Source organism: Anopheles coluzzii, chromosome 3 (assembly GCF_943734685.1).
Source record: "Anopheles coluzzii chromosome 3, AcolN3, whole genome shotgun sequence".
Classification (NCBI taxonomy): Eukaryota; Metazoa; Arthropoda; class Insecta; order Diptera; family Culicidae; genus Anopheles; species Anopheles coluzzii.
In genome coordinates, this window is record NC_064671.1 from 18,852,622 (window position 1) to 18,875,977 (window position 23,356).

Sequence of the window (23,356 nt, forward strand, 5' to 3'; positions counted from 1 at the left end):
AGCTTTTTGGATTTTTTTACAGATTCACTAAAACTATCATACCGTACTTGCGCAATCACAAATCTCTTTTTAACAAACTTTTTATTTCTAGATAGAAAGAGGGTGATGTATGTCCCATTCGTGTTTTTCGTTTTTGTTTTTTCGTCGGAAATCGGTATCGTTGGACCAAACATTTTAAACGCACTGTTATACCAGCTGTTATACACGAATAGATAAGGTGCTTTCTAATTTAAAAATGCTGTGAGTACACAAATACAGTAACACATAAAAATGCAGTTGAAACACAAAAACGCAACAGAAAGTTGATAAGTAACGGCTATTGTTACAGCTATTATACAGGAAAGAGGAGAATTCATTCTCATTAACTCAACACAGGTTACTCTAAAATAGATTTTAAATCGAATATATTGATCTTACGAATAAGCTATCAATTCAAGTCAGAAATTTCAACAAAATGAGAATAATACTAACACAACGAAACCCAACGAAAAACACTACAACGGTTATACAATCGCAAAGAACTATGGCGGTTGGACATATTTCGAATGTAATGAATAGTAAAATAGAACATTTTCCCATTTTTTTCATTTTCTTTTTATAGTCAAATCACCTAATAACATTTACGTTAAATATGTAGTAAATATATTTTTAAATGAATTATTTTATATCGCATAATACATGCAACATACCAAAATAGCGCATGCGATTGCACACCTTTACCGTTATAACTTCAAAAGATATCACAATATTCCATTTTATTTATTCAGTACAAACAAAACAGCAATCATAACTCCATATGAACATAGCTAACCTATCCATATCGATGTGAATTATGAAAGCATATTCATTAACAAGATGTAGGTATCTGTCGATTGTGTATGTATTTAACTGCATGATTATTGGCGCACATCAGGCAATACGAAACGCCGTGAGCTATAACGAATTTCCTACCCATCTTTACCACTGTTCCCGCTAACGGAGCATAGCACGGTCAGCATCATCGTACGTCATGCCATCCTGCAAGTGCAAACTAAAACGGATCTTTAATTACTTCCGTACAACGTCTGGAAGCATTTTTTCTCTCTCTCTTTAGAATCTTCCCTTTTTGGCTCATTGCCATCATCTCGGACCGTGCAGCGAAGTAGTGCATTGCAGCGGCTTCAAGGAAACCGTACAACCGACCACGCTCACAAAAGGACTCGCCCGCTAGGACGCTAAGACCATGCTGAGGTATAAAAAACCACACACCAGGAGCAGGCAGAATTCAGACACGCTGCACCATTCAATCGGAAACGCTACATCGTCGCGCAGCGCGCCCATTCAACCGCCGACAGCTAGCGCTAACGACCGCCGGAACCAGCGAACGTCCCGGGCAAACATTAAAAAGCAAATAACAAAATTCTAATTAATCTACCGCCGAGATCTTTGCCGGTGCCGCGCCGATATGGATACCGTGAAGCTGTTCACCGTGCTGCTGATTTGTGCCTCTTTGATGTTGATCACCGAAGCTCAGGTAAGCGCAGATGGTTGGTTGATGTTTACCGCGGGCCGGCAGGTTCGCGGGCCCTAGCACCACCCCAGCTGCAGCTACTAATAGAAATGCCGTTTCAGCTGACCTTCACACCGGCCTGGGGCAAGCGGTCGCAAGGTGCGATGGGAATTAATCCGCTCGGCAGTACCTTCGGGCAGGACGCGTGCAAAACACCGGTTGATTCGCTGCTCGTCATCTACCGGATGATTCAGGTAGGGTTGGGGAATGGGTGGGCGAGCCTGGTTAGCGAACCGAAGCGAACGATTGCATGATACAAACCGTGTACAAAATGCATATAACTTTCTCTCTCCCTATTTGGAATGCACAGGCCGAAGCGCAGAAGATTGTTGATTGCAGCCAGAAGTAGACACCAACGCCCACCAGCCCATGGAGTGCAGGCGCAAAGCATCGCGCCCGGGGCCACCGTTTGCCCCGCCGTTTCTTGCCCGATGCCGCGCTCCACGCTCTTCATACAATCGGTTGCTCGATTTTCCCGCAGGCAGGATGTACACAGATTTTCCTCACCGTTTGTTCGTTTCGTTCGGCTCACTGGGCAACAAAGATAGCTCTTGTTCCGAGGACCACTTCACACCCATCATGTTTCGGCCTTTGTTGCGGGGTTACGCTGTATTGTAAATAACTCGTGCTGCTCTATCATCGACGGAAGGATTCAATGTGACAAAGTCAAACAAAACAAATAAGAAAAAAATAAACAAAATGGCATAAGTTAAAGGCATTGGTGTACAATACAATAATGAAAGTTAATGGAAAGAAATGATGCTCTTCAACTTTGGTCAGCGAACCGTGAATCAACGCAATAGGAAAATGATAACAAGCCGAGAAGACAAACCTTTATGTAGCGACTGTTTGTACAACAGAATCGCCAAACATCAAGTGCCTACAGTCGTTGTATCATTTTCTCGCATGACTCCAACGATCCAATCATTCATCACTCCAAGCTGTTAGTGGTCTCAGATTGAAAACTATGTGAATCATGCTGAGAAATCGTTATGATTTACAGGCGATGAAACTCGTTATCGAAGCTTCAAACGCCACTCAGTCAAGCGCTTGCTTTTTCTTCATCGACCAGTTTATTTGCTACATCATATTGAATGGTATGGTAAGACAACTTTATTACGAGCTACTTACAATTGACTGTCGTCAGCGTCGATCGTTTTTTCCTAGTTGCCTTCGATAGGGACGTGACAGTTTGTGGGGATTATGATGAACAATCTGCCTCACATGCGCGTAGGATACATAACCAATCATCTATAGCCCTTCAAACTAATAATTTCATACGAAGCTCACAATCCATGTCGATGTTTAGCGTGTCAAGCAGTTGGGCTTCATCCTACTGTTTTGAAGTTTCGGTTCCGCTAAGAGTGCATATGTTCCATGAGCTCATTTTAAGAGTTGTCCTGGGACTTAGTTTGGAGAGTAATATGTCATGAGACATGGCATCTACATGGAAATGCGCATCAGTAGGTTGATGACTGTAGGTTTGTATTTGCACAAGATTTGTCGTTGTTAACCTTCTGGGAACGAATTCGTGCTGATTAGGGCTAATGTTACAGGCAGAAGCCAACAAGAGTTCATAAACGAATAGTTCGAGCACTTTCGCGACAACAATAATTCTGCAGGATGCTCGATTCCTAGCTGCAACCTAACGTCCATGTCGATCGCCGTGGATAGCGTATATCGTTGATTCCATTTCGCAGAACACCTGACGTTCAGCCACCCCAGTTAATTGGGGTAACCACATGTCTCCAGATTGGCAATGGGCCGGTATCCTTCTAACAGGATGTAGCAAGTTCGTGTACTCAAGCTTGGATATGTGATGATACATGTTACCAGTCGGCCAGTTCGACATGTCGTTGAAGAGAGTCTGTAACATCCCATACAGATGAGCTTCAGAATCCGTCCCATTGCAGAGCTAAGGCTATTTTATACACAGGGAACAGCATGATGTAGTTTGTAACATCCTTTGAAGAAGTCCTCCAGGAGCGACAGGGCATGGCAGGAGGTGGCAAACGGTGTAGATGCGGCAGGCATTAGGTCAGGATTAACAGATTGACGGAACTACGAGGTTCATACTCCATGTCCGGGCATTATCCAGTTTTTTCAAGGCTCCGCTTCGCTAAGAGTGCGAACTGTGGGTTTCCTGCAGGTCTGCGATGGGTGACGAATGTGAAGATTGCCGACGGAAAACAAATCACTTGTGAACTTGGATTTTCAAGGTAAAGCAGACATCAAGGTAAAGCAGATTTTTTTCTGACGCGGTTTACAAATGACCGGACAGGCTGAAAACTTCTAAAAAGTTATCCAATAGTCGGTATAAGCTTTGGAAGTCATTGGGATTTACTTTTCATAAGCCCATCATTCATGGAGTACAGCGTATGGTCGATATCATGAAGTCCATTTCCAATTTTTCTAATGCCAACTGATAGTCCTTTGATACATGGGGCTGAACAATTGGCCCCGCGCCATGGCCCCATTGCTTCTGGAAGGCCTCGTGACAGCTTTTTTAGCGTCTTGTTGCCCTCTCCCTCTCCCTCCTGATACGCCATGTACACTCGTCCGCCCGAGAAGTTGGAACAACTCCGTGTACCCAAGTTTTAATATGTGATGATACATGTTATTACTGTGTACGAACTGGAACGAGGGATAGAGGTTAACAAGAGTATCTATCCAGCAGAGAGGATTTAGATCCTATCCCATTGACTGGCTGCCAACCGTTCATGCTATAGCTTCAGGAACGGCAGAACGGAGTAGAAAACGTTTGAGATGCAGTTGTCACTAATTGTCTCATCAGCAAAACGCAGCAAAATTATCATCTGAAACAGACAATTTATAATTAATTAGTAACTTGTATTCCTATTTGTGATCACATTTAATATCTTCTATGATTGTACTCATTGTTAAGAAATATAATGAAATCTTTCTAAGATGTAGTCCCTTCAAGATTAATTATTTCTTTAGGATGAACATTTTGACGATCCTTTAATTATCTTTTTAAACAAGATTATCCCATTGTTTTATATATTTTAACATTTTTCGGCAGAACATATAAATTTTATCTTTTGCTATACACCATGAAGCGATTTGTTGTGCAAATTGCTCTGTGTAGCTCGTGCTCCACCAAAACCAGCATGTCATAAATCACTCCAAACTAGTTTTTTGAGGGAAGCACCGAAACCACAAGCAAAAGAAGAACCACTTAAAAGAACAAAGACCCTCGCCCGTTCCTCATCCGGATAAGCAGCATATGCATATGGCAAGTTTGAAACCAGTTCTTTGCGGCGCCGTTCGATCGGAGCGCGTCGAGAGCGCGTGGCGGCGCAGTGGCAATAAACAAACACCGCTGATTGGAAGCGTCGACTGAGCGATGAATCCACCCAGCCCCAAGCGCTTGCTCGCAACTGATCGCGAGAGTTGGGGAATGAGATCGTACTGTGGGTATCGTCGTTTCGACTGTGTTCGGGTGCGTGAGAACAGTAACGACACCACAACACAATGTGCAAACAAACGCTGTAGCCACAATCGAAGAACGCGATCGCGATCGCCACATTCGCACCGGAGAACTAGAGCGGTGAAGATGGGCTCACGCATCGACATGCGGCAGCCGTTCCGGTATGCGTCATCGGTAGCGCTTTGTGTGATTTTGTTTGTGATTGCAACTGTACGCTGTGATTTAGAAGGTAAATAAAATTACTTTCCAAAACGAAGCCGAACAATTCATCAACCATTTCTTCACAGTGGGTGACCCGTGCATAGTGCAGCGTACGAACGAGCCAGGCATCTGCCGCATCGTGTCCGAGTGTGCACCCGTAATCGATGACATCCGCAATCGACGGGGAAACCCGACCAAGTGCGGCTTTATCGATCGGGTGCAGATTGTTTGCTGTCCGCAGGTGGGCACTACGCCTGCAGCAGCAACCACACCCTCCACCACACCACGCAACGAGCACCAGCGGGTTGCGGAAAGTACGTGTAAAAGTTCATACAAAATTAGGTGTTTTTCCCCTATGGAGAGGCCTTTTTCATACATTCTTTGTTCTATGTTCCTCTCGACAGAGTGTGCCGAGTATGGGCAGGCTGTGTTTTCGAAGGAGTACGTGAACTCGCTGACTGCTTCGGAGGCAAAGCTGCAAACGATCGACAAGTGTGGCCATACCGCTGTCGAACTGATTGTGGACGGTGAGCTGGCCAAAGCGCGCGAGTTCCCCCACATGGCACTGATCGGGTTCGGTGAGGCGCCGGAGATTCGATATCTGTGCGGTGGTTCACTTGTGTCCGATCGTTTCATTCTAACTGCTGGCCACTGCCTAACATCCACAAATTTGTAAGTATTGCCAACGAATGAAGATTTGGGGAGCTCAAATACGAAAACAAAAAATGCATGGATTTCGAAGCTTCTATCGTGGGTACATGTGTTTGCAGTCTCATCGGTGCCAATTAAATTGGTTGATTGATATGCAGCATTAGATGCGGTTTTGTAGAACAAACAGCGCCTCGGAGTTGATGGGACAAGAAATGTTTATCGGTTGGGGAAGCAAATTGATTTGACCTTGAGTAGTGTTTAGTGCCGCATTCAATCAGCAGACAACGGCTTAAAATATTTTTCATATGAATATTAATGTTCCTAAATTCATTATTGGGACTAAAACTTGTGTTTAGCCAAAAATTGAAGCTTCATTGTAAACAACTCGGCTATTCATTCAATGGTCAAACTGTTATCCATCGATAATCATTACGTTCACCCATCCTTTTGGTTATGCACGGCTTTTGGGCCGCTATGCATGGAGGCATGGATCAAATTGTTTGCCTCAATCGTCATTGGTGAAGTGCTGGTCAGCCAGATCATGATCCAACGACTAGAACAGAGAGTAACCCGAAGGATCAATGTCTTGGATATGCAGTCGGTAGGTTAGAACTTCAAATTTCAGAGTTTATTTGTACGTTTTTAACGTGCCGTAGAAGTAGTATTTCTCTTGTGAACTAAGGGCGTTCGTCGTTCCAAGGCTTCAGTTGACAAGGGACTCAATGTCCCATTATTCAAATCATGGGGGATTGAACCTATGACGGGCATGTTGTTAAGTCGTACGAGTTGACGACTGTAATTTATAGTCTTAATAAACCAAAAAATAAGATTTTCGTTTTCAAATCAACCATTTCTATCCTTTTCCCTACCAGCGGACCTGCCACTATCGTCCGGCTGGGAGAGCTTTCGCTCGCCTCCTCCACCGACGAAGCCTTCCCGGAGGATTACGACATCGCGGAACGCATCCCACACCCCGAGTACAAGCAAACGTCCCACTACAACGATATCGCACTGATTAAGCTAAACCGCAAGGTGATCTTCTCACCCTACGCACGCCCCATCTGCCTGCCGCTGCAGGCAGCAATCCCCCAAAAGCGTGCCATCGCAACCGGCTGGGGTGCGATCGGGTTCGGGCTGGAGCAAAGCAGCGCCCTCCTCAAGGTAACGCTCGACATGTTCCGCTTCGAGGAGTGTAAGGATCAGTTCGAGCCGACGCGCAAACTACGCACCGGCCTGAACGCTACCACGCAACTGTGTGCCGGTTCGCGCAACTCCACCAAGGACACGTGCCAGGGCGATTCCGGCGGACCGCTGCAGGTGTACAACGATGCGAACGTGTACTGCACCTACACCATCATCGGCGTTACCTCGTTCGGGCAGAACTGTGGGTTGGCCGGGGTGCCGGCCGTCTACACTACCGTCTATTCGTATCTTTCGTGGATAGAAAATTTAATATTTTAACTTAAAAGAAACAACGCAACACACCTTACCTCTACGCTGGGTGTCCCAAGCGACCTCCGGTGGCTCACGAAGTGTAGCGTTCACTCATCATCAGCTGGTAGATGATTTTGCTAAGCTTGTCGCCAATCGTACGCTTCGTCGGTCCGTACGGTAGGTTCAGTAGGCGCTGACGCTCCGTCTCGCTCGGGCACCGTTCGTACGCGCGGAACAGACTCTGGGGCGTTGGGTATTTCTCCACGATGGCATTTATCTTCTCGATCGTCAGCAGCTTAATTTGCAGCAGCTGCTTCATGAACGTGTCCCGCACGGTGGTGTCGCGCGTTTTGGACGATTGTTTGTAGAAATATTCAAACGAAAGCAGTGGAACGGTTTGACTGGAGAAGCGATATTCGGGAGCGTGCTCCGTCGCGGGCCGATTAGTAACGTCGAGGTAAAGTTTATTCTAAAAAAAGGAAGATAAAATAAGTGTTCTGTGTATTCCACAATAGTTATAAAGGATCTATACTACATACCTGAAGCGAATTGTTCAAAAAGTTTGTCATCACCGAAAGGTACAGGACAGTGTGGTGATGGTTTTCCGTGTACTTTACGGTGAACCCCTGCACGTACGTGTTGATTGCCGCTTGGGTAAGCGTTCCCTCCGGTACACCGACCTGCCGGTTGTTCCCGAGATGCTCAATCAGGTAAATCACGTTTGGCAGACCACACTGCATCAGACGAAACTTTTGCTCGTGAAACCGGCCATCCTTGATGCTGCTGGCCAGATCATCCATGCGCTTGCGTTCCACTACGTAGGGCAGCAGAAACTCCCTGCCCGAATCGTCCCGCACGATCCACGCGAAATCGCCCACACTCAAGCGCCGTACCTCGTGCTCCACGGCATACTGCGTCAGCTCCTGTAGCGTTCGATCTAGACCACTTTTCGATTTGCCGATCGTTTCACACGTGTCTACCAGCAGGATCGCTTTCGGGTGCGTTATGCGAACGAACTCATCACCTCCTGCCGCTGTACCGGGTACGTGATCGAAAATGGAATCATTTGGCATGGCTTCCTCGATGGGTTCTGTTTCCTCGGCAACCACCATAACCTCTTCCTCACGTTCTCGCCGCACTGTGCGCGTAAGTTCCCGGTAATGTTCTCCTTGCTCATCATTCAAGAGAGCCTCAATTGCTGGCGTATGATCGGACACTACCCGCCCACCGCTAGCAAGGTACGCCTTCAGCCTTCGATCGAGATTTTCGCAGATCGTTTTGCCGAAATCCATCAACGCTATACAGTCCCGGCCCGTTGCCAGCGGAAGCGGATAGCGCCGCAAGGAGGTGAGGGCTTTCTGGAGCGCCATCTTACCCATCGTGTTCTTTTCTTCCGCTTTGGCTATCATTTCTTCTAACCACATTTCGAACAGTGGGTTCGGTCGCTTGAGCCGGACGCTTATCCTGCGCCGATTGGGTTGCTGCTGCGAGGCGGATGCATCGCTCCCGGCGTGTTCCTTTTCTAGTTTAACGCTGCACTTTACTTGTGGCATAATTGTGGGATGTTTAACACCATTTTGAGTTGAATTGCTGCACCCCAACAAGATGAGATGCGTTGAATACCCGGTTTTTGTTTTCAACGTTTTTGGCGGTTTGGTCGTGACAGAAATCATCATTAGCCAAGATGAATAGTGTCATTGCAAGGTGTGCACGGTTGTGCGTATACCCAATGAGCAAAATTTGCAAACATAGCTAAAAGTAGCTCAATTTTGTTATCTAGTTTCTTTACGAGCCAGATTAATACCCAACAGAAAAAAAACACATATCACTCACAAAAAACGCCTCAAATAATTTAAATGACTACGCTTCATAAAGTCGTTACCTAAAACTCCAAATTTCACGATGAAATTATGCATCACTAGAACCTGACCGAAAGTAAATGATTGGTAGAAGTTTGGCAACACATCAATGCAAGAAAAGGACAGCAATATAGTGTTGAACATCAGGCCACTTGATCCCAAGCGCCACAGATTAAGCTTAAACGACTGGAAAATTGAATATCTATAGAAAAAAATGAAAGCTCCACACAGCTTCATTGGTTTGATCAATAGATGGCGTATTACAACTCATCATTATATTGCTATCCTTTTCTTGCAATGTGTTTCGACAAGTTTCATCTTATCATGACCTATTATATAGCCTTCTAACTTTCTGAGCAAAAATCTATATGAATGGTCGTGTGGTCAGATACGTGGGTATCAACACCAACGACCATTACTCAAATCTCACTTGCTTCAGTGCTGGTGGTTTCCGTTGGAGTTTAGTATTTAAACAATCGTATCGCCGTTCTAGTTCTAGCGATGCATAACTTCAATGCGAAACCATACAACAGTACAGAGGAAATGAGTAAGCTCTTCTCCAAGCGATGAAGCTCAACTGGTTGGGGTATCCCACAACAGAGAGCGCCACCAGCTTTTTCGCTATTTTTAGAATGCATGAGTCGTTTGCCGTCTGCTAAACGAAGTCTTTCTATATTCCGTTTAGGTAGAGAACTTGAGTCGTTTAGAAGCCGTTTAGTGGTCGTTTAGTGGATTTGTGGTACTTGGGATGTGAGTGAACCATTTTTTATTTGTGGTACCAAGATAACAATTTTACAATCACCTCTTATTATATTATACTATGGAAAACATTATCCCCCAGCACAGCAACGACGGTTAATTCCATCACAGGAACGAATGTTTTTGCTTCTTTATGTATCCGCCGATCCGATCGCATTTGCACCTGGAACGTGCGTCGATGCTTGGAAGCGCGTTGTAGACCGGGGCCTCGTTCACACACGCGGTATTATGAAGTAGCAGACTTGCCTTTAGCTGCTTTCTACAAAATGGTGTCGATCGGCTTGAATAACATTACCGAAGATAATGGTGTGCGGAATGGATCGATGGCGTAGATCTCTGGTCGTATAGACGGATCGATGGCATAGGTTACTGGTTACACGGTTTGGATCGACGGCGAGGTTCACTAGCTTCCGGATCTTCGGTGTAAATGGCTGGATACATGTGTCCGATTGATGACGTATTCTGCTTGTGGCACAGATAGAAACGTCGGCGTATGCTGCTAGATACCATCCACAAGAACAAAAGTGGTGCGGTGACGATCAATACGCTCGTCCAGCTAGGATGAGGTGAGAAGAGCAAGCTCTCGCGTGCTGTGGTCACTGTTTATGCTACGGAAAACGGAAGTGTTGGTGTGCATGTTGCTACATTAAACTGACATTTACGTTTCGTCCTCGTCCAAGGTGTCAATAGTTGAGTTCAGCCTTGAACAGTGGTAAGGTTCAGCTCTGAACAGTGGTCGCCACAAGTATAAATAATATTTATTGCGTAATCAACACTTCATCGCATGTCTGATCGCATCAGACTGATGTGATTTTAGATGTGAACGACGTATTTCAACGATTTGGTATCAGCGTCGCATTGCCTTTAACCGCAACATGTCTATAATTATTTTTGCACGTCGGGTACGGATCGTCACACACCACCTTCAACAGTGATTCTCTAGCTACCTTGCGCATCAATGAACCTTCATCAATATGTCAATTTAATGACAATTCATTTCTTGTTTGTCATTCTGTCGGTTTCTTCGGCATCCTCGGAACGCGAATTTGTTGTAAACTTACTTTCCGCTACAATAATCGTACACATTTCGTCTCACCATGGAAACTTTGATGGGAATTCGTGGCCCGGACTTTGTGATGCTGGCCGCGGACTGCACTCACGCCCATTCCATCATGGTGCTAAAGGATGGTAAGTAGGGGAATAACAAACCAACAACAACAACCACACACGATCCGACACAACACAGATCCGCTCGTCATCATGCCTTTAACCTATGCGAACAAAAAAAATGTAATTCCTTCCCTTGTTGCAGATGAGGACAAGATCCTGAAGGTGTCGGACAATCTGATGCTCGCTACCATGGGCGAAGCCGGCGACCGTGTGCAGTTCACCGAGTACATTAGCAAAAACATTCTCCTCTACCGAATGCGCAACGGGTACGAGCTGGGCCCGAAAGCGGCGGCACACTTCACCCGCCGCAATCTGGCCGACTATCTGCGCTCCCGCACGCCGTACCATGTGAATCTGCTGGTCGGCGGGTATGATGAGGTGGATGGTCCGCAGCTGCACTACATCGACTATCTGGCCAACTCGCTGCCGGTGAAGCATGGCGCCCACGGGTACGGCGGCATGTTCGTGAACAGCATCTTCGACCGGTACCATCACGACAAGATCACACAGAAGGAGGCGTACGAAATTTTCCGCAAGGGCGTGACGGAGATCCACAAGCGGTTGATCCTGAATCTGCCCAACTTCAAGGTGGCCGTGATAGATAAGGACGGGGTGAAGTATCTGGACGACATTACGCCGGATTCGCTGAAGCAGGCGTCCGCCGCCTAGGCGTAATGTAACGTAGAATCTAGCGTCTAGCGTTCATTTATTGGGGAAAGGATTTTTTTGTCATGCGTTCGGAATAAACCCGATCAATGTAAAACTTTACCAACATGATCTTCTTTTCTCATTTCTCAAGGTAAGCAAAATATTCAGTAAATGTTCCTTTGGACGAGGACGTTAAAGGCTCTAAAATAGGGCCAAATAGGCTTGAAAATATGCCAAGTCACTCCTTATCCCTAAATTCTTTCAATAAAACACCATTAAAATCAGTTAAATTTCCATAACGTTTCCTGGAGAGATTAAAATACTTTATTGGAATCGCACAAAAAGGAACAGCATCTCTCGGTTGTGCTCAATCCGTAAAACTGGTTTTCCCAGTTCAAAAGAACATAATTGTCCATTTTACTTGCGTATTTTACATCCCCAAAGCTGCACCAGTGGATGCTTGCCCTCTAAACCTTGCACCCACAGATTTAAGCTCTTCTTCTCCTGCTAAGCCGCCGGTATCAAAATTTGCCTATAGCTTTTTTCCCCCCCGTTTCTATTCCTAACACGAAACTCTCACTTGTTTGGAAGTCAAACCATTACTATCTCGCCCTCTCTGTTACTGTTGTTGCAGCGGATTCTATTCGAATTCGACGGTTTCTGTTCACTACTACAGTCAAATTATATTTAGTTTTACTTTTTATCAGTCAATCTGCGCGCGATTCCCACCCTCCCCTTGCCGCCGGCTACCTTTGTGTCCTTAAAGTGTTGGTAGATTTTGTCCTCCATTTTTTCCTGTAGAATTGAGATACACAAACAATGTGGCAAACGAACGCGATTTTACGATAAGTAACTTAGTAAGTTTGTGCTGTTGGCGATTTATTGTTATTGCACTTGGAAGGTAGCGCTGTAGCTCTCGATAATCGACTTGCATCGAGAAGCCGGGCAGTAAATCGATACGATGTAGCGACACAAAAACACAAAAAAAAACTAAATACCGATATAATAATTTACACCATTTTCACGATAGGCTTATGAAGCAGACCAACGATCATTACCGAAAGCGTTTAAATTAACGTTTTTTATCGGAAACAGGGGTCTGATGGTGGTGGTGGTGGTGGTAGTGTTACAATCCTAAACTTTCGTACTTGCACTATAACAGGGGACACTTTGAGCATCTAAAGAAGGTCACACAGTTCATCGGACGAGGAAGAAGAGATAGACAGAGAGAGAGAGAGAGAGAGAGAGAGAGAGAAAAAGGGAGGAAGGTGCTGCGCCCAATGCTGCCAGGATTGAGATCGGATTTACTTGGCCTTTTTCGCTTCCTTCTTTTTCGTTTCCTTTTTCGCGGGCGGGGTAGCCTTTTCCTCGCTGTTGTCGCTAGTGTTTTTCGATTTCGTCTTTTCGTTGGTGTTTTTCGCAGCCTTTGCCGGTTTCTCCTCGGGATGATCTTCGTAGCTGTAATAAATAGAAATGAAAAATAGTCGTTTTAATGACCGTTAACAATACCCATTTGCTCAAGAACTTACGCAAGCAGCTTCTTCAGATCGCCCTTGAGCACCGCGAGCAGCAGCGGCGTGCCAAGACAGGCCGGCACCAGGTACAGCAGCGCCGGCTGCGCGTGCTTGAACACGTGCATCACGAAGATCGTCGCCAGCAGACCGATGAAGTACGCGATGAAGGTGGCGTAGAAGTAGGTCTTGCTCTTGCGCTTCAAGCTGTTGTCGAAGCGGAGCAGCAACGCGATAAAGATGCCGGGGATGACGATATCGCCCAGCCCGAGCACGGCAAAGTTCGACGCGGCCAGCCCGTTCGTCATCAGGTCCTGGGGGAACACGATCTTGATCGGTGCCTCGAACGATTTCGCCACCGTCACCATCACGTTCGTGCCGAACACCCAGAAGATGTCGTACACGAACAGCCCGCACAGCAGGATGCAGCCGGTCGCGATGTTGTTCAGGTGCAGCAGCTCCACCCCATTGACGGCAAAGGACAGACCGAGCAGGTTGTTGGCGATCCAGTGCTTCTGCAGCAGGTACCACACGCTAATGACCAGCGCCACGATGAAGCACACCACGTCGTGCGTCGTGAAGCGGTAGTCGATGAGATACTTCTTCTCCTTGCTCTTCTTGTCGCCGCTCTCCGGCGGTCCCTGCACGAACGACAGGTGGTACGGGATCTTCGGGATCGAAGCCGGAATCAGCGAGCTGATGACGGGGCTCAGCAGATGGGACAGGGCCATCACGCCGAGGAAGAAAAAGTACCCGGTCAGCAGGTAGTTGATGTTGTCCTTGGAGAAGATCTTGAAGAACATGTACAGCCCAAACAGCGCGCAGGAGGCCATGATCGGGAACATCATCGCATCCTTGGACGACATCGTGTCCGGCTTTTCGCCCGTCTTCGCGAACGCCGTCGACTGTTCCTTGTGGTGCTTGACCGAGCGCATCGAGCCGAAGAAGATGGGCAGCAGCGCCATCACGACCAGCGTGCCATATGCCAGGGCCATCCCTTCCGGCGTGGAGGGTGTTTTTCCGGTTGCGTTCGTGGCGCCCCCTTCCTCGCCCTCCGTCACGGTGGCGGTCAGGTTTTCCTGGATCTGTGCGATCACTTCCTCCACTACCTCAGCCATGGTGGGGATTTTTTTTTTGTGTGCTGCTGCTGCTGCTGCTAAGCTAAAGCTTGGGGACACTTTGTGCGACAACTACGCTACTAATCACGGCTCACACGCGAGTGACACGTATTGCGGTTTGGCTACACTATTTGCACCCGAACCCGATGGAAGAACATTCAAAAAACAAACACACCCGCACACGTAGCAGATAAACAAACAGATGCTCCCGGGCACGATGGTCCCAGTTCCCCGGGTGGATGGAGATGGGCCAACAAATGATACAATTAGTGCGCGCCGCTACACCAGACAAGAAAAATAACCTGTGCGTCCCGTGTGCCGCGCTTTCGTTTTCTGGAGCAGGCGAAGAAAGGCCACCTCACTTCTCTGCTTTTTCTACGCGTACGCAAAAGTTGTTTTCTCCCGCTGGCATAAACTGAATGCGTGTCAACGAGCTGTCACTGGGCCAAGGTATTGAGAGGTAAGATGGGATTGTGCGTAAATAAATTATCTTATTTATTTTTATTTGAAAAACGGGATCAATATCATTTGATATACAGTTGAGTGTATTTTATAATGAAAAATATTATTTCTGAAAAGTTAAATTATTTTTTAATTGCTCATTTTAACAAAAAATTCGGCAAAAACGAATAGTATAACAGTTTTCCACACAGATCGACCGTTGTGCACGAGTCACGTCTTGATTTCTATTCTATCAATCTTGGCATTAAGGCAAAACTGTACTACAGTGATTGTTGTGTCTTGAAGTGGACGTTTTCGTTCAAAATTATGCGCTTTTTCAACTGAAAACAATCTCAACCACAATTGTGAACGTATCGTTTTTATTAAAACCGAAAAAAGAGAACATTATGCGAACAAAAACATCGTTGAATAAGAAAAAGAAACCGCCTCGTCTAACACCCGCAGCAAAGTGTCTTCCGCAGCGCCGTGCGCCACGATCTTTTCACTTTTTTGCCACCGCTCTAGTGAACCGATTGCCAAACTCGAGCATGCACGCCCGCAGCCCCTGCTGGCACAGATGGTAGTCCCGGTACGGCGGCACCAGCACCTCGCTCATCGTTTCCATCATCTCGACGTACTTGCGCAGTGCCGCCTCGTACTCCCCGGCCGAGTGCAACCGGGTGGCGGTCTTGAACAGCATATCCGTGTCCTGGAGCGACTTCAGCCCCTTCATAATGTTCGTATGCTCGCCACACTCCGTACACTTGACCATGAAATCGTTCACCGCCGCCGGTATGAGCAGCACATTGGAGCAGATCTTGCCACTGTCGCACCGGAACCGTATCACGCCCGGATCCATCTCGGTAAACAGGGGCCAGTTTTCCACGCACGGCACACACTGGCACGTGAAGCGGTACTGGTGCAGGAGTGTGTCGCGCCGCTCGTCCCGCCGGACCTGCGTAAACAGTGGGCCATAGTTTTCCGCCACCATCGAGTCGGCCGGGATGTTTTTGACCGTGCGCACGCACACCTGATTGCCCCGGTAGTACCGGGTGACGCCCGGATCGCAGGAGTGATTGAAGAGGGCTAGCGTCGGATAGAGGCCACCGCCGATGAACGTTGACTTTCCGATGTCTTCCGCCGTTTCGCGTATCATTTCCGACACCTCGTGAGCGTTAAACTGGAGCAGCTGGAGATTGTGCACCAGCAGGCCACCGATGAAGTTTTGCTCCTGCGGACAGGCCCCGTACCCGGCCAAGGTAAGACACGCGTTTAGTAGCGTTGCCATTAGCGTGCGCTGGAAGAAATCCTCGGGCGAACGGGTTGACTCGTGGGTGACCAGTTTGTACACCTTCCGGTAATCGTCGACTGGCAATCTAGGAGGGAAGAGATCGGGAGAGTGGGATTTATTACTAAATGGTCTCGAACGGGACAATGAATCGATCATAAATTTCCCCGTTACTCACTTATCGATCTGCTCGTTAGTCAGCCCGGGCAGTTCCGGCTTGAGCTTCAGGAAATATTCCTCCGACTTTTGCGTGATCATTCGCAGCGCCATGTGACACGTGATGGATGATCCGGAGCCCCACAGAATCGGCAGGAAGCCACACTCGTACCGGTGGTAGGTGGCATTTGCCTTCGTCTCACACTCGTCCGAACAGAACACGACGTCGGCACACAGAGGACAGGCGATCGGTACCGAGACACGCTTGAAGCAGTGCGTACAGTGATCCAAGCTGTAGTCTTCCAGCAGTGCCGACACATGCGGACGTTCCAGCAACAGAATCGTGTTCGGCTTCAGATCTGTGTTGGTCCGTGCGAAACGACCCTCGTCCGGGGACTCATCGAACCAGAGCGCTTTCTCGATGAAATTATCCGGAACTTTTGTGGTCGGCGCGGATTGGTCTGCTTTGGAACTCTTCTTTTTGGTTTTCTTTTCCAGCTCAATGTTTTTGGGCAGCAGATTGATCATGATCTGGGCATCACGTTCCAGCTTTTGTCGGCGCTCGAGCGGGAGATTTGAATCGTCCAGCGCCGTTACCGTTGCTCTACAAAGAGGGATAATATGGACAAATTAAGAATAAGAGACAATGGAAAATGGATTCTACCACATACTTGAAACATTCTAGTGCCGCTTCATATTCCTTCTTTGCCAAGAAGCAACGGGCCTTCCGTTCCACCAGCTTGTACATCATCTGGTTGGGATACTGGTGATCCAAGGCACGCTGAATGTCCCTCAGGGCGAGATCATACTTTTCCAGATGATACAAAGCGGCACTCCGGTTAGCCAGTATGATGGATTTCTCTTGCACTGGAAGTAAGGGAGAAGATAGATAATGGAGAAAATGATAGAAGTACCATATAGGACCAATCGGTTTTGGAGGCTGGAGACTCTAACTGTGATAGGACCTCGGCATGGGAAACAAAACATTATCGAAAGGGGTTTTTTTGCATTCTTGGAATGGTCGTGGGATGATCTCAGAGCAACAACGTCAATCAAAGTCAAACTTAGAGAGGCCTTATACAGGAGAATCGGGACTACTATAGATATCCTAAACTCCTGAAGACTTCGAAAATACATCAAATGATTCACCATGATTCCAGTACATCGGATGATCGGATCTCAGAATATAAATCAGTTTGAGCATTAGTCGATCAATTGTTTGACCATTAGTTGAAGATGTCAAAACATAGATCAGTTTGAGCATCAGTCGAAGATCACAGTATATGGAAAAGTTTGAACATCAGTCGATGATATAAGAAGATATAACAATTCGAGCGGTGCTCAAAGGTCCGAGAGATGGGAATAGCAGCAGTAGTCGAAGAATTTAAAATATTGGTCTTTTTGGGTTGTAGCCGTAGATTTCAGAAGATGGAGCATCAGTTTCAGCATTAGTCGAAGATCACATGCAGATCATAATAGAAGGCGCAGCATCATTGGACCAAGTCATCTGAGGAGCTATCTCTCCACTTCTTGGTTCGAAGTGTACGACTTGGTTCGAATCTAAAACGATAAAATTTCCTGATCAACTACACACAGTTCTTCTGATCTGCTCTGATCCCTATTCCGACACGTAAAAGCCGGCACGTTTTACCATTAGACAAACAAGCCGTCCCATTCTGTACATATTACTAAATGATTTTGATGCACTCGTTCACTTTCCAAAACATCCATTAAAAAAACCGGCTTGCCCAGTGTGTCATTGGCCCTCAGCTTCTAATGCCTCTCTAGCTTCCCCATCTAGGTCACTTTTAGGGAGAGGGAGCGACAGCAAAGCACACATTTGCTCCCAAATATAGCCTCACTGCCGGTCGCTCCCAATGAGGTTAGGTGCACTGGTCCCGAATTTTCTTTCCCGTCGGGTCCGCTTGCCGCCTGCTTACCATTTTCCTTTGGCGTAGACACGTAGCACTTGTTGTAGAACACGAGCGCATCGTTCCACCGCTCCGCCTGGAACGCCTTGTTGCCCAGCGTTTTCAGTGCGGTCGCCTGCTCCATGCCCTTCCCATTGTACTCCCGCTTTAGCTGCAGCTCGTCCACGATCTTGCGCAACCCGTTCACAAACCGGAACCGCTCCTCGTCGCTGGTCAGCTGGGCGAACTCGTTGAAGCGATTGTCGTCGAGCGATTTCCGGACCGCCTCGCAGTACCGCGGAAACGTGCCATCCTTGTGATAGATCTCCATTGCCGGCCGATGATGGAAATGGTCGAAACAACTCTTGCGCTTGAAAAAGCAAAGATGGCCACGACGGAGACGGTGTGTGACTGTTTCCCTTAATCTCAAATCTCACTGAACGTCATCAGCGAAAGACCGTGCCCTCCTCATCGCTCTCACTTTTCTCAACTCGTGTTTTCGATTTTTCGTATATTTTTAGAACTCGTGCGCACAGCATCTCCGCAAGTTGGATCGGCTGGTACGAATACGCCAGTTAGTGGCCGCGTGTAATGCCGGCAGCATCCAACGTGTACCGGTTCGCCTTTACCGTGATGGTGGATTGTTGTTTGTTTACAAAAAGCAAAAACCCCCGAAAACGCGCATGCGTTCTTAGCAATCGAGCTGACCGGTTTTTTTTTATTTACGCAACGACGAAAAAACGGACGGAAGACGGAAGTGATCGGAGGTTTCAATCACGAAGCAGGTATTACGGTAACCCATGACAACGCGCCTTTGGATTCAATGTAAACAACCACATTAAAGTGCGTATTGTTGTTTGATATGCTTTTTTCGGGTTCTTTTTTAGCCGCTACTCGTTTTACTTTTCGCTGGCCGGGTAAGACACGTAACAGCTGCCCATATCCAGACAGCAGCGGCGCATGCCCTGCTGGCACATGTGATAGTCGCGGTACGGTGGTACCAGCACCTCATCCATGATCAGCATAATCGCCGCATACTTCGCCAGTGCCTGCTCGTACATGCCGACCTGATAGAGATGGTTCGCCTCGTTGAAGCGGCCGATCATGTTTGCTTCCTGTTGGCGATGAAACATACAGCAAAAAAGACGTTACATTTTAAACCCTTTGCTGACAAGCCCGCTGGATGTCACTCACCCGCAGCATTCGGATGCGCTCGCCAACGTCCACAATGTGTCCGCAGGCACCGCACCGCACACCCTGACTGCTGGAGTGCAGATCGTACAGTACCGGGCGCTGGCAAGCGTCCGGCCCCGTACACCGAAACCGTATCACCGCGTGGTTCATGTTCGCACAGGTCGGCCAATCGGCGGCGCAAGCCTCGCAGCCACACTCGAACTTGTAATTGGTGGCCAACGATTGGCGACGCTCCGAGCGGGCCATTCGCGTGTAAAGTGGTCCATAGTTTTCCGCGATGAGCGCACCGGCAGCGATGTTCTTAATCGTCCGTACGTGCACCGTCGTGCCGGTGAAGTACCTGCGAAAGGGAGACGCGTAAACGGATTTCAATTTTCGCACCGACAACAGTGAAAGGGAAAGGAGCTTCGGGGCTGCACTATTACCGTACAATGCCGGGATCGCAGGAGTGATTGAAGAGGGCCAGCAGCGGATAGAGAGCTGCCCCGACGGCGACCGATAGGGCCGGCTCGTTCGCATGCTTGCGCTGCACCTCGGAAACGTCGTGCGCATTGTAGTTGACCACCTGCAGGTTGTGCAGCAGCAGATAACCTAGAAAGCTGAAGGAGAGGATGGTGAGTGTGGAGGTGACTTAAAGCTAGAGTTTTGTAATACTTATTTTCCTCCCCCGCTGCACTGTAGTTTGCCATCCGGAGGACCGTGTTGAGCATGGTTGCCATCAGTGTCCACACGAGATTGTCCTCGGGTGTACGCTTGTCTGAGTGTGTGACCAGGTTGAAGATCTTCCTGTAGTCATCATCTGGAAGTCTGCAACAGAGTGCTTCATTAGTACAATGGGTAAGTGTTTCCATTATCCCCCTTACTTATCAGTCATGCTTGCGCTCAATTCTGGCAACTCGTGACGCATCTCCTCAAAGTAAGCACACGGCTTCTGGGTGATGATGCGCAGTGCCAGCAGACTCACAATCGTTGCACCGGAGGCCCACAGCGTACCCAAAAAGCCACACTCGTACCGATGGTAGCTCTCGCAGCCATTCCTCTCACAACGCTCCGAGCAGAACACGACGTCGACACAGTGCGGACAGCAGTACAGCACCTCGATCCGTTCGAAACAATCGCTACAGTGCGTCCCGCTGTACTCCTGCAACAGTGCAGCGGCGTGTGGTTTTTCGCGCAGTATCAGTTGATTCGGACGCAGCGCTGCTTTGGCTTTGGCGAAACGACCTTCCGTCTCGCTGCTATCGTACAGTACCGCTCCATCGAGGTGCGGTTGAAATGGTCTCGTTCCCTTGGGCGGTTCCAGGTACTTCTGGACGTTCTTGTACTGGTAGTACACAGTGTCGGTGAGCTTTTTCAGGTCGTCCAGCTTTTGGGCCAGCTGCTCGGGCGGTAGGCCGGTGGGGTATTGCTGCAGATAGTGGATCGTTTTGTCGTAACATTCGACGGCGGATTTGAAGTCTTTTTTCGTTTGAAAGATACGAGCTTTGCGCTCCCAGAGCGTAGCCAGCTGGTCTGGCGGGTAGCCGTAGCCGATGGCACGATCGATATCCGCCAGCGATTGGTCGAGTTTGGTGAGTTGCAGTAGCACCTGGGACCGATTGTCCAGCAGGAGCGCTTTCTCGAGTGCTGGAATGTGGATGTAGATGGTTGGATGTATTGATAGTTGGAGAACAAATAGACATTAATTTGACCGCTGGAGGCGTTCTTAGATCAATCGATTTATGAGTTTATACGAGTTTCACAAAGTCGTAAAATAATTCAAAGGTGTCACCATCAACTAACCACTTTGACGGCCATTTACTAGTTTTTATACCACCAAGCACACACTGCTTTACGATGCCATAAACACATAAATTCAAATATCCACCATGTGCTACCAGTAAGCCCCGAACCGTCTTTTACTCACCATTTTCTTCCGGCAAAAGCAAATAAGCTCGATTGTAGCACTTTAGCGCGACCGTCCACTCCCCATCACCCAGCGCCCGATCACCTTCGCACTTATGTTTGAGCGCTTTTTCCAAACATTTCCCCTTCGCCGGCGATGACTGCTCGAGGGGTAATTCATTCACGACGCGCCACTTCAGCTCGTTCACGTACGCAAACCGCTCCCGATCCGTCGTCAGTGCCGCAAACTGGTCCACCTCCTGGGCCGTCAGCGTGCGGCGAAACTTCTTAGCGTACTGCTGAAAGTATCCTGTCTCGCTGCTAACCTCCATGTCGTCGCCGTGTGGGGATGGGCACAGGACTCGCTTTATAATAACCACCTGCCGGGAATGACGATCAACGGATGAATGAATGAAATTGTTGTGCATTTGGTCGAGCGATGGTAAAATTTCTTTGTTTTAATAATAGTAACAAGCGTAACACACCCGTGCGCGCTCCGTGTAACGTCTTTATCCCTTGCGCAACGGATGACAAAACGCATCCGAGTGCGCAGCAGCGTTAGCGCGGCAGTGCGCATGATCGTACGCAATGTTTGTGTTCACTATTAGGGGATTGGTGCGGGTGCGGGACATGATGCACGATCGTGAAGGATCGCCTACGGTTGCGCGTGCATTCATTGATGCGATAAGCACAATCTGTGCTGAGTTTTTTTGTAACCAAATGAACTGTTCTAGCGGGGGACGGGACTCGCTTATCGGTTGGAAGGGAAATAAATGGGCATTTCTCTTTCGTATTTTTATACGTTATGTAATAACGGATTTATTAATCAAGCTGCCTGACGTTCTTTTTACATCTGTTCATATCGATCTATGTCAGCGATTCGTAGTTCCACGTCAATCCCCGAAAGAGAACAATCCTGATCGCCTTGTCAGCCCGATTAAGTTTTAATGCATTTTTATTTCCAATCGTATTGCCACTCAGTTCTCACCCAATTAAGCACCGACACATAACTGGAAGTGATCGGCAAACGAACAAAAAAAACCCACCCCGCCTTATCCCAGAATGGGGAGGATGTTTACACCAATAATACACCCATTTCCACCGGTCGCGATTAATGCCCCTCACTCCGCTCCGTTCACTTTCCGGTGGGAGGAGTAGCATGATGATATGGCTTTAAGGTCGTCAACAGTTGCCGTCATGTTTCGATCGGGTCTCTCTCTCGAACGTTCTCGCGGCGAAACTTTCTACATGTTCGCCTCCCGTTACGCCGTGTAAAGTTGTTCATTTTACGCGCCGTTAATGGTTGCGGGCGTGTGTGTGTGTGTACTGTGTGGATTGCAAATTTTTGGCACACATTTCATTTCGATATTTAAATTCATTTTCGCCCAGATGCTGCTGCAAGTGGAAGAGGCTTTTGGGGGTTTTTGGGGGTTGTGCGTGGGAAGCAGTGATATTCCTTAGCCTAGAAACAGTTTGCACCGAACCATATTTTGACGGACCACCGATTCCGTATCTGGATCGTGCTCTTGCGTCATTTTGTAAACTGTTGTGTCTTTCGTGTAAATCGGCATGCGAGTTTTTAGGTTCTCACGATCGTGTGCTCGTTTTGGGAATGAGGGAATTCCCCGTGATGAATGTTGGCGGTATTTCGGAGCGATTGTTGCCAATTTTTGCGAGATTTGGTAGGATTTACTAGAATCCTTGTGTTTTGAATTGCGCATCTGATAATTTGTCTGACACATTATTGTACATAACGTAGTGCTTTTATGAAAGGCATGACTATTTATTGATTTAAACTGTCCGGCATATATAGCCATTGGGTTTGTAAGTAAGTAGTGGTGTACTGGTAGACGTGCCGGCTCCTTCAACGTATTACGTTATTCGACTGCCATTTAGAGCGTCGTCCTTTAGCACGGAATTTTGAATATCAATTCTGGCAATGAAAACCATTCTGGAAGGTCTGTTTAAAGTAAGTGAAAATGTGTTTAGTATTGCTGTGATATCCTTGGGGAACTTGTATGATTAGAGGAATACGGTCGTACAGCAACAGCTGACCCAAATAACTTTTCTTACTGCTTGAATTTTGAGGAATTTGTAAATTATAATTCCAATCTGTAAGCATAATTAGAATC

The 23,356-nt window shown here is 47.5% G+C and overlaps 7 protein-coding genes across 7 annotated transcripts; 3 read left to right on the forward strand and 4 right to left on the reverse strand.

The window, feature by feature from the left end:
• The first annotated feature begins 654 nt into the window (after positions 1–654).
• Positions 655–2,273, forward strand: LOC120958088 (hypertrehalosaemic prohormone). Its single transcript, XM_040380656.2, has 3 exons — positions 655–1,513; positions 1,612–1,743; positions 1,860–2,273. The coding sequence occupies exons 1-3, from the start codon at positions 1,445–1,447 to the stop codon at positions 1,896–1,898; spliced, it is 240 nt and encodes a 79-aa protein (XP_040236590.1). The 5' UTR covers positions 655–1,444; the 3' UTR covers positions 1,899–2,273.
• Positions 2,274–2,999: 726 nt separating this feature from the next.
• Positions 3,000–8,942, reverse strand: LOC120958086 (crossover junction endonuclease MUS81). The gene is made up of 3 exons (XM_040380653.2): positions 7,826–8,942; positions 7,343–7,755; positions 3,000–4,365 (listed from the first exon to the last, which is right to left on the reverse strand). The coding sequence occupies exons 1-2, from the start codon at positions 8,837–8,839 to the stop codon at positions 7,378–7,380; spliced, it is 1,392 nt and encodes a 463-aa protein (XP_040236587.2). The 5' UTR covers positions 8,840–8,942; the 3' UTR covers positions 3,000–4,365; positions 7,343–7,377.
• LOC120958087 (venom protease-like) lies at positions 5,056–7,344 on the forward strand. Its single transcript, XM_040380655.2, has 4 exons — positions 5,056–5,229; positions 5,288–5,515; positions 5,606–5,873; positions 6,725–7,344. Exons 1-4 carry the CDS (start codon positions 5,127–5,129, stop codon positions 7,311–7,313), a joined length of 1,188 nt encoding a protein of 395 aa, XP_040236589.2. The 5' UTR covers positions 5,056–5,126; the 3' UTR covers positions 7,314–7,344.
• A 1,949-nt stretch (positions 8,943–10,891) lies between the features above and the next one.
• LOC120955448 (proteasome subunit beta type-2) lies at positions 10,892–11,842 on the forward strand. The gene is made up of 2 exons (XM_040376329.2): positions 10,892–11,092; positions 11,217–11,842. Exons 1-2 carry the CDS (start codon positions 11,002–11,004, stop codon positions 11,741–11,743), a joined length of 618 nt encoding a protein of 205 aa, XP_040232263.2. The 5' UTR covers positions 10,892–11,001; the 3' UTR covers positions 11,744–11,842.
• A 181-nt stretch (positions 11,843–12,023) lies between these two features.
• Positions 12,024–14,769, reverse strand: LOC120955447 (minor histocompatibility antigen H13). The gene is made up of 2 exons (XM_040376328.2): positions 13,252–14,769; positions 12,024–13,180 (listed from the first exon to the last, which is right to left on the reverse strand). Exons 1-2 carry the CDS (start codon positions 14,349–14,351, stop codon positions 13,027–13,029), a joined length of 1,254 nt encoding a protein of 417 aa, XP_040232262.2. The 5' UTR covers positions 14,352–14,769; the 3' UTR covers positions 12,024–13,026.
• Positions 14,770–15,155: 386 nt separating this feature from the next.
• LOC120955446 (SET and MYND domain-containing protein 4) lies at positions 15,156–18,642 on the reverse strand. Its single transcript, XM_040376326.2, has 4 exons — positions 18,177–18,642; positions 16,908–17,103; positions 16,259–16,840; positions 15,156–16,168 (listed from the first exon to the last, which is right to left on the reverse strand). The coding sequence occupies exons 1-4, from the start codon at positions 18,475–18,477 to the stop codon at positions 15,295–15,297; spliced, it is 1,953 nt and encodes a 650-aa protein (XP_040232260.2). The 5' UTR covers positions 18,478–18,642; the 3' UTR covers positions 15,156–15,294.
• A 401-nt stretch (positions 18,643–19,043) lies between these two features.
• On the reverse strand, positions 19,044–21,648 carry LOC120955445 (SET and MYND domain-containing protein 4-like). Its single transcript, XM_040376325.2, has 6 exons — positions 21,247–21,648; positions 20,204–20,966; positions 19,995–20,147; positions 19,766–19,939; positions 19,341–19,680; positions 19,044–19,261 (listed from the first exon to the last, which is right to left on the reverse strand). The coding sequence occupies exons 1-6, from the start codon at positions 21,554–21,556 to the stop codon at positions 19,046–19,048; spliced, it is 1,956 nt and encodes a 651-aa protein (XP_040232259.2). The 5' UTR covers positions 21,557–21,648; the 3' UTR covers positions 19,044–19,045.
• Between the last annotated feature and the right edge of the window lie 1,708 nt (positions 21,649–23,356).